This window comes from Triticum aestivum, chromosome 3A (genome assembly GCF_018294505.1).
Source record: "Triticum aestivum cultivar Chinese Spring chromosome 3A, IWGSC CS RefSeq v2.1, whole genome shotgun sequence".
NCBI lineage: Eukaryota > Viridiplantae > Streptophyta > Magnoliopsida > Poales > Poaceae > Triticum > Triticum aestivum.
In genome coordinates, this window is record NC_057800.1 from 205,804,257 (window position 1) to 205,814,797 (window position 10,541).

General features: G+C 42.0%; 1 protein-coding gene across 1 annotated transcript; it reads right to left on the bottom strand.

The window, feature by feature from the left end:
- Positions 1-2,510: 2,510 nt before the first annotated feature.
- LOC123060974 (uncharacterized) lies at positions 2,511-7,963 on the bottom strand. The gene is made up of 8 exons (XM_044483851.1): positions 7,730-7,963; positions 7,484-7,627; positions 6,339-6,426; positions 4,674-4,988; positions 3,485-4,198; positions 3,271-3,401; positions 3,141-3,199; positions 2,511-3,040 (listed from the first exon to the last, which is right to left on the bottom strand). Exons 4-7 carry the CDS (start codon positions 4,848-4,850, stop codon positions 3,160-3,162), a joined length of 1,062 nt encoding a protein of 353 aa, XP_044339786.1. The 5' UTR covers positions 4,851-4,988; positions 6,339-6,426; positions 7,484-7,627; positions 7,730-7,963; the 3' UTR covers positions 2,511-3,040; positions 3,141-3,159.
- Positions 7,964-10,541: the final 2,578 nt, after the last annotated feature.

A 10,541-nucleotide genomic window follows, 5' to 3' on the forward strand; every position in this document is an offset into this window, starting at 1 on the left:
CGGTAAAAAACTACGCCCTCCAGGGGCACCGCTCTGTCTCGCGTTCAGCGAGTCGAGGCGTCTGACTCGCTGAAGGGCGCAAGCATCTAAGCCGTCCCATGCGCTCGAGAAACACCAGCCTATTTTCTGTTTTGCTTTTTCATGTTTTTTGTTTTTATTTTTTGCTTTCCTTTTTTACTTTTGTTTATACTTTAAAATATTCTAAATATATATATTACAAAAAACACTTTTTCAAGAACATTTGTAAAATGTTGAACAAGTATTTGAATAAAAGGTTGAACAAGAATTTGAAAAATGTTAAACAAGTATTTGAAAAAAATATTGATCATGTATACAAAAATGTTGAACAAGTATTGAAAAATGTTGAACAAGAATTTTGGAAAATGTTGAACAAGTATTTGAGAAAATGGTTATCATCTATATAAAAATGTTGAACAAGTATGTGAAAAATGTTGATCATGTATAAAAGTGACAAGTATATAAAAATGTTGAACAAGTATGTGAAAAATATTTATCATGTATAAATGTTGATCACTAGGGGAAACGAGAGGAAAAACACTAAATAAACAAGATCCAATTACACATACGCTAAATCCACATAACATATAAAGGTGACAAAGATCCAAAGTCAACACACTGAGATACATAGGTAATTCTTCCCAATCAGTGAGCAGAGATGTCTTGATATCCGGATATGAATCTTCCCTTTCGGGGTCTTGAATCCCGTAGGATCTTCTCACATGGAGGGCTTGCTCTCCATGGGAGTAGTCCCTCTCTCGCAAGAGGAGGTGGATACAAGGAGCAAAGGCTCTAATATGAATGAGCTATCACTTTGCTAACCCTAGCTAGGAGGAGGAGGGGTCCTATATATAGTCTTAGTGCAAATGAGGGCGAAGTGAGGGGGTACATGGGCCTTGGACTTGAAACTGTGCTTAGATAGGCGTCGGACGTCCGGTAGTTACCGGTCATCCGATGGCTCACGAGAGACCGGATGTCCGGTAAGGACCGGACTTCTGACGTTTCGGCTCGGCTGAGGCGTCATCGGATTTCCGGACGCAGTCGGACGTCCGCTGGTCGGTCGTCCGGAAAGCCTCGGTCTGCTGGTGTTTTGGTTCTGGAACAGGGATGCTAGATTTCCGGAGTGGGTCAGACGTCCAGGCGCGGGAGGGTGTCGAACGCCCGGTATGGGTCGGTCGTCCGTCCGTTGTAGTGTTCCTCACTGGGCCTTCTGGCTGGCTGGACCTCCAGCTGTCGGACGTCCGGTAACTACCGGTCGTCCGCTGGCTGTAGCTTTCTGGCAGCTCTTCCACTTGGTTCTTGTACTTGGTGTCGTCGCCGTCTTGTCCGTTTGATGTATAGCATCTTCACGTCCCTCATCCAAGTACCTGAGCATGCATAAGGTCTCTGATTGAGGTAGTAGCCATGTCTCACATGCGGAATGTGTAAGTTCAAAGAGGAGCGAGTTCACATAGGTTTCGATAGCGCGGGCACGAGCTCTTGTCATCGGACCACTTGGTGCTTGGGCAGACGTAGACAGGTCCATGGGGATGGCCGTAGGATGCTCCGCATCAAAAGGGTTTAGCCTGTAGGGGGGACTCGATCACAACTACATACACCTAGCATTAGGGTTAGATCTCTACTTACGATCTTGAGGTAGATCAAGCCTGTACTCGATACATCATCATCAACACAATCAAAGCAGGAACCTCTTCGAGAGGGCCCGAACCTGGGTAAATATTGTCTCCTTCATCCCATGTTACCAACGATTTGAAATCCACAGCTCGGGACCCCCTACCCTGAGGTCTGCCGGTTTTACCGCCGACATTGGGTCAGATTGCTTCTCATGTTAGGGAGTTTAGCTGTGTTGTGTGTTTGTTCGGGCCGAGCAACCCTTCTCTCTCTTGTCTCTCTGCTCTGGGCACCGTGTTCACTCCATCTTGCGATCATGCATGTGTTGTGCCATCACTTTGTACTAATTCCCTATTCTTCTATCAATGGAAAGATACGGAGGCTTTGTGTATTTGCAGGAAAAAATGTATTTTTCTCAGCCTTACCTTTTTTTTTGAATTTCTCAGCCTGACTTGGAGTTAGGTGTCGATCTGATTGACAAATAGTGGCGTTTTGTGAAGAGAAGATGGTAAGATTGTTAATATGAGTGAGATATATAGTACCTAATAATTAGCAGCTCTGTTTTGTTGTATAGAAACAGTGGAAGCTAGTGAGGCCACCGTACTTCTTCAGTATGCACAGACAATAGCACCAGCTCAATCTCGCGCTTTAAGTAATGTCCTCTTCTTATTGAAGGCAAGGGATGACCCCATTTTGACCGCTTTATTTTACCTTGGGTAATGTCCAGGAGATAACAATAAGTGGGAGATTAAAAGGTAGAGTTAGCTGCCAGGCTCCTTGTGGCACTATATCTTCACAGGAAGTTGTCATACAAAGTAACAAAACCATATAAGTGCATACAGAGTACTAAAGGGAATCAGATTCTAGAGGTCTGAATCAGATTGACCAATAACAAGCAACAGCCAGCGTCATGAAAAAGATAGGAGTTCATACAAAGTAGAACCAACGGTCAGTGACCGAAAACAAGTACTTCCATTGACCAGTAACAAAGCAGCGTAGTGCTAAAAGAGGGGCAGTGTCCTCATTCAAGAGAGCCTAGTCATACAGCATGCTAAAAGCTAATTCTAGATGTCTGAAACAGATTGAGTGCTAACCGAAGCAATGGTCAGTGACCAAAACTAAGACAGCGTGCTAACATCTAATTCTATTAGTCTGAAACAGACCGAGTGCTAACCGAAGCAATGGTGAGTGACCAAAAATAAGCACATACATCTAAACAGACGATATACCCTGCATCAGGACAAGAAAAGCTAATCTGATCGCTCTGCAATTGAGTGCTAACAACTAATTCTTCGTCAACTCAGAATATGTCCAGGCCTGCATGCCAATCGCTTCTCACTTGTTCTCTGCAATTTCAACCACATGCCCAGGTCTCATGTCCTTGATAATCGCTTCTCACTTAGTGTTCTCTCTGCAATTTCAACCAAAAAAAAACAAGTGTCAGGACCACCAAACCTGGGACATGTTGAAAGCACGACTTTTTCCATGTTCTCTAAAGTAGATAGAATTACCTTTCATTACTGTGAGTCTCTAAGCTGAACACGTGTAGTTCTCCCAAGCATATTGTAACCTGCATAACAAATCAGTTATGATGGAACATCAATTTTGAATAGAGCAAACAAAATCAAACTTTAGACTTACATCCCCTGCATATCCAACACCATAACAAGATATTCAATAAGCGTAGATATGAAAGTTGGAAATATGTATGAAGCAATATACTCCAGTTCCTCAAGGTTAGAGATGTTTTGTTTTTTATCACCCTGATTGGCCTGTCAAGCACAACATATATCGTTATTTCAGACGACAACTAAAATACAAGCGTGTGGATTACTCGAATTATGAGAAAACTTACATCCCCGCCATGCTGCTGGAAGTTCCGTAAGAACCTAAAAAGGTCACACGAATTGGGAGCATAACTGGTCAGAGTGTTATTGGGGTCGTTGTACTTGAATAGCAACACCTTGTTAAGTAACGAGTTCAACGCAGCGTCTACCCTCCAATCCTTAGTAGTAAGCTTGGTCTTAGCCACAAGGTCATCAACTTTCTGTTTCTCTATTTGACCCATTGATTTATAGGCTTGGAAGACTGCACTTATGAGGATCGTGACTGCTCTTGGTGACTTGACTGCTGGATGGTTGTGCAGGAATTTAAGGAACTTTTCCTTCTTTGCCTTTGAAGGACATGAACCAACTGTAGGGGAGACCATCAAGTTGTACAATTCCTGGATATAACTAATTGGATATCCTTGGGAATCTCTGAATTCATCTACCAGCAATAGCCTAGCCAACATGGACAGATCTAATAGCAGATTGGCAAAACTTCCATCGCACATGGGTTCACGCTTAATGCGGCAGCGGTGTCCACTCATCCTTAGATCCTCCATAGTGAATTGCCCGCCCCAACTTTGGTGCCGGTTATGAGCATCAGTTATCACCTTAATAAACCCTGACCACAGATTTCTACCATACTTGGTGCAGATGACCGCTGAACCACCACCCTCAATTGGGTGCGTATCAACAACTCCATACTTGTTCAGATACTGTCTCACTGATCCCTCTCCGGGTATCTTTAGATCATACACACACAAAAATCAAGTTATTTTGCAACATACAACTTATGAAAAGACATGTGCTTCGAACCAATAATTGTGGAGCATATTAGTTTAAGCATGATAGGATTGGTTTCTGCTATCTATTAACTCAAGCAACAGAATTAATAGTTTAATACTACTCGTACTAGAAATTGGAGTATTACTGTAAGCAGTAGATAGAGCAACACACACAAACAAAACAGTGATGTTAATGACTATAAACAGAACTGTGAGTGGCCAAACACACACAAAAAAAGGAATTCTGCAACTTTGATACATAAGGATTGCTAAATTAGTTCTTGCTCTCCTAGATAGTACTCCCTCTGTAAACTAATATAAGGAGGGAGTATAAACTAGTCCATGATCATCAAGTGCGGGGTTCTATAGTATTTCTATATAGGCTATATATCACCATTCGCTGAAATAAATTTAGGAAGATGAGGATACATACTAGGTTCAGCATCCATTGAGGCCAAATGTACAGCATAAGAACCCAGCAAACATCTCGGACCCAATCCGTAGAGCAATACAAAATACCGATTGTCCATGGCGCTGCTAGAATTGCCATGCGCAGACCATCATGTACCCGGTTTGTTGATATCCACTCAGCGCATAGCAAAATCCACATTAACCAAGTAAGAATACGCAACTTCAACCTCCAAATAGCTCCTTCCTTGAAAGCCTGTGCAACTTTCTTCCCGGCCTCTCTCTCAGCCCGCTTTCATTCTTGGCATGACGCCATATTTGATCCCTAATTGCTTGATAACTGGAAGAAAATATTTAATTATGTCAGACTAATCAATTAGTAAGCGCAAATGCATAATGCCGAATAATACACATATCCGAGGGAGTATGACAACTTGTCAAATAAGCAAATTACTCCAATCACAGCCAGTTCAGCAAAAACAGTGTATGAAATAGTATTAGAGTTTGTTGGGCCGTATATGTGTGAGTTATCCAGAAATTTCCCAAACCCACCACACTTCAGAGTTTAACAGGGTGCAGAGCTGGGTGACTAGATAATTAAAATACCATGCAAGAGCAGAAAAAAGTAGGTTACTGAAGAGCAAAACCATCATCCTTACAGAAAACTAGATTCCTGAAAGGATTCTAAGCAAAGAAAACAAAAGTACTATGTTCAAGACAAAAGAAAGCAAATCCGTACTAGCTGCAACCTTATCCCTAGACCACACATGTAGCAATTTTAAAAAGCAAACTGAGCGCCCCAACAGCGACATGATTCTAACAAAAGGAGGCCAAAAGAGGCAACATATCTCTCAGTTTGTAAAATATAAAAGGAACATGGGTAAACATTTAAGCCAAATCAAACAACAGTGATCATGCATATCAGTATCACTGCTAGGTGAATATATCAGTTTTGTAGGAATTTTGGGGCTTGCTACACCATTTGGAATCAAAACGATGGACGAGTATAATGAATATGAGCGTACAACTAATCAATTTGATATCTATTTCTAGAAGAGGAATGGGTGTTAAATCTTAAAACAACAAGTGCCAAGCCATTGCAAAAAGTTACTTGTCAGCTTGATATCTATTTGATAAATAATTTCTCGATTGAATTTCTAACTCTCAAACAAAGCTAGTTCAAAACCTAAGAAGAGAATGCGTGGAACTCAAATCATAGGTGATTAAGAAAACCTTTGTACGATAACTATATGACAATAGACAATCAGTACCTTCTTAAATGAGAGATTTGAAAACCTAATGATACATAAGAAGTAGCTGATTAACTGTCCAACAAACAAATACCACAAGCCAGACAACGACTTAACGTATAGTTCACCAAAAACAATGTATGAAACTCAAATGTTAGCAGAACAAGGGAACTTTTGCAATTAATTCTAATTAAATGATAGACAATTTGCTACATTCCAAAATAGAGATTCTAAAGCCTACATGAAGTAGAGTTTTAGTTAAGCAAACCCCTATGGAAGATGAATTAATAAGCAAACAAACAAGAAACGAACCCCCAAACAGGGAACCAGGACCCAAGCTGCACAAACAAGTTGAACCGCGAGGCAGCACCCACAAACCCAGGACCAAATTTAGGGACCTCAAACACCAATTAGCAGAGCGGATGAAGCAGGGGGCATACCGAATTCGTATCAGGGACAACACCTCTAGCCCACGGCAGTAGTCATCACCGGCACACCCAAAGTCCACGGCTACAAGGAGCTGGGTGACTGGATAATTAAAATACCATGCAAGAGCAGAAAGAAGTTGGTTACTGAAGAGTAAAACCATCATACTTACAGAAAATTATATTCCTGAAAGGATTGTAAGCAAAGGAAACAAAAGTTACTATGTTTGAAACAAAACAAAGCATATCTGTACTAGCTGCAACCTTATCCCTAGACTACACATGTAGCAATGTTATGAAGCAAAGTGAGCGCATCAACAGCAACATGGTTCTAACAAAAGGAGGCCAAAAAGAGGCAGCATATTTGACAGTTTGTAAAGAATAAAAAAAACATGGGTAAACATTTAAGCCAAATCAAAAAAAGTGATCATGCATATCAGTATCACAGCTAGGTGAATATATCAGTTTTGTAGGAACTTTGGGGCTTGCCACCATTTGGAATCAAAACAATGGACGAGTATAATGAATATGAGCATACAACTAACCAATTTGATATCTAATTCTAGAAGACAAATGGGTGCTAAATCTTAAAACAGCAAGTGTCAAGCCACTGCAAAAATTTACTTGTCAGTTTGATACCTATTCCGGAAATAAATTTAGATTGAATTTCTAACTCTCAAACAAAACTAGTTCAAAACCTAAGAAGAGAATGTGTCCAACTCAAATCGTAGGTGATTAAGGAAACCTTTGTACTGGAACTGTATAATAATAGACAATCAGTACCTTCTTAGATGAGAGATTTCAAAACCTAATCCTACATAAGGAGCAGCTGACAAACTAATACCACAAGCCAGACAATGACTTGGCGTATGGTTCACCAGAAACAATGAATGGAACTCAAATGCTAGCAGATCAAGGGAACTTTTGCAATTAATTTCAATTGTATGATAAGAAGACAATCTGGTACAATCTGCGACTGAGGAAGACAAATTAATAAGCATACAAACAGGAATGTAACCCCCAAACAACTCAATCTGTAGAAATAAGTTGAACGGCATGGCACCACCCACAAACCCGGGCCCAAATCCGAGGACCTCAAGCACCAATTCGCTGGGCAGATGAAGCAAGGGGGAAACAGAGCTCGTATCAGGGGGCAGTACCTCGATCCCACGGCAGTGGCCACCACCGGCACACCCGAAGTCCATGCGACAGCAAAGGAAGACCGAAGCGTACGGTGAGAATTGACCCCCGACAGCAGCCGCGGCCACCCCTCCCCCGCCGCCGGAATCGCTCCTGCGCTCCACCTAATTGCAGGACGAAAACGAACTGATTACCCCCGTCGTCCTCGCCGCTTAAAGCCTTAAAACCCTAGCAAAGGGAGGAGGGAGGAGAGAGCGCGGACTCACACGCGAGCCGAGAAACGCGCGGCGCGGCGGATTCAGGGAGCCGTCACGGGAGGAGAAGACACCGCGCTTCGCCGGAGGAGGGGAAGGCGATCGTCGCTGGAGGAGGGGAAGGCGGTCGTCGCCGGAGGAGACGCCGCCTTCCGCAGGACGGGGAGCAGGAGACGCCGCGCTCCCGTGGAAGGGGCGCGTCTGCCTCGGCTCGCCTCACCTCGCTTCGTTTGTAGCCCAGGCCCAGCTAGCGAGAACGCAAACGGTTTTATATATAGTCCTACAAAATGTTCACGCACCTCAAAAGAAGTGCTCACACACTTAATAAAGGGGTTTTGTATTTAAAAAAAACAAAGTGCTTACGCATTTTAATAAGGGAAAAAAGGTCATTGCACTTATAATATGTTCACACGTTTCTAAAAATTGTTCATGACATTTTAATTCATGTTGGTACCATTAAAAATGTTCACAAGATGTAAACAAATCATGACATTTTATAGCATCTTCAATGAGATGTAAAACATTATTCCTCCAATTTATGAAAAATGTGCATGGCATGTAAAATAGTGTTTTTAACCATTAAAAATGTTTGCAACATTTCCAAAAATGTTCATATGTATAAAAATGTTCAGTAAAGTATAAAACCTTGTTTGTTCAATTTTTAAAAATGTTCATGGCATACATTAAAATTCCATAACTATTTAAAAATTTGTATGTGCAGTTTTTAAAAAATGTTCATGACATATATTAATTTTTGTAAACATCAAAAAATGGTCATGAAATTTACAGAAATGTTTATGAAAATAAAGAAACTTGTTCACATATTATTATTTTTATGTTCACATATTTATGTATACAATGCCACTTTATTTTTTGTGTCAAACTTTGAATTTTAATTTTGATCAACAAAATATGAGCTATATGTCGTAAAAAATATATCATCGAAAAGTTCTCTAAAATGTGCATCCAGTGACATACTTTTGTGGCATATGACTCATATTTTGTTGGTAAAATTAATAGTCAAAGTTAGACATAAAAATATGAAGTGGTGTAAGGGCATATTTATCCCTTAGTTGTTTTGGTGATTGATGACAATGCTTTGCGGACTAATCGTATGCATTGAGTATTTCAGACATATCATGACTAGGCACAAGACGATTTGATGCCCCTCGAAGACTGTTGAAGACGGTGTTTCTCTACGTTTCTTTTCGGTGGATTTGAATCGTAGGAAAGATGTACTATTAAGAGGGGTTCGCTTTGGAAAGGTTTTGGTGGAATCATGACATACACGTCTACTCCTTTTGCACCATCTTTCCTTTGGCTCTTTGGAGCATCCTCCGTTTTTCCGTGTCTCTGCGAAATGAAGGACTTCTAGTGTTGTTATTCTAAGGCACGCGGTAGTACTGCTCTTCAGAGCGGTAGTACCGCGGGGCCTTGCGGTAGTACCGCGGGGCCTTGCGGCAGTACCGGCCGTAGGTGCAGTAGTACCGCTTCTTGCGAGCGGTAGTACCGTGGCCTCTGGCCAGGCTTAGCCGCTCGAGCGGTTGTAGGGACGGATGTAATTTTTTTACATCTGCGCCCTACGCGGTAGTATCGCCCCATGGGTGCGGTAGTAACATGAGCCCTGGCCTGGCACATCAACATGAGTGGAAGTAGAGGCGGATGTAATTTTTTACATCTGCGCCCTACGCGGTAGTACCGCTCCTGGCATGCGGTACTATCATGTCGGATTTTTGCACAGATCCCAACTCAGCGGAAGTTGCCATGAATGTATTTTTATATGTCCGTACCTTTCCAAATCTGGACTATCCCTGCCTTGCGTCAGGGTTGGTTTGGTTCCTGCTGCATGGGCAGTAGTACCGCGGTGTCTTGTGGTAGTACTGTGTGCCGTAGCGGTAGTACCGCGTCCTAGTATCGTGCTTCACAGGCTGAGTTGGTGGATAACGGTTGGATTTGTTCTTCCACTATATAAGGGGTGTCTTCTTCTCCGAGTTGACTACCTCTTTCATCCCTAAGCTCCATTGTTGCTCCAAGCTCCATTTTCGCCCGATCTCTTTCCCTAGCCAATCAAACTTGTTGGTTCTTAGGGATTGGTTGAGAAGGCCCCGACCCACACTTCCCCCCAGAGAAATTTGATCCCCCCACTAATCCCTTTCGGATCTTGTTACTCTTGGGTGTTTGAGCACCCTAGATGGTTGAGGTCACCGTGGAGCCATATTCCATTGTGGTGAAGCTTCATGGTGTCATTGGGAGCCTCCAATTAAGTTGTGGAGATTACCCCAACCTTGTTTGTAAAGGTCCGATCGCCGCCTCCAAGGGCACCAATAGTGGAATCACGGCATCTCGCATTGTGTGAGGGCGTGAGAAGAATACGATGGCCCTAGTGGCTTCTTGGGGAGCATCGTGCCTCCACACCGCTCCAACGGAGATGCACTTCCCCTCAAAAGGAAGGAACTTCGGTAACACATCCTCGTCTTCACCGGCTCCATTTTTGGTTATCTCGTGACTTTACTTGTGCTAGTTTATTTGTGTTGTTTTCCTTGCTTGTTTTTGTGCTTGTTGTTGTTGCATCATATAGGTTGCTCACCTAGTTGTATATCTAGACAACCTATTTTGATGCAAAGTTTAAATTGGTATAGAAAAGCTAAAAAGTGTTAGTTGCCTATTCATCCCCCTCTAGTCAACTATATCGATCCTTTCAAGTGATCTTGTATACAAAAATGGAGGGAGTAACATAAATTTTTGTAACCATTTTAAAAAATTTACTTTTCTTCTCTTTTGTTCTATTTTGCGTTATTCTCCTATATAAAACACCTGGTTTTTT

Coding starts and splice junctions, on each gene's coding strand:
- LOC123060974 (XM_044483851.1), bottom strand. CDS start 4,850: ATGTGGATTTTGCTATGCGCTGAGTGGATATCAACAAACCGGGTACAT. Junction 4,199..4,673: donor CTCAATGGATGCTGAACCTA/GTATGTATCCTC, acceptor TATGATCTAAAG/ATACCCGGAGAGGGATCAGT. Junction 3,402..3,484: donor TCCAGCAGCATGGCGGGGAT/GTAAGTTTTCTC, acceptor TGTGCTTGACAG/GCCAATCAGGGTGATAAAAA.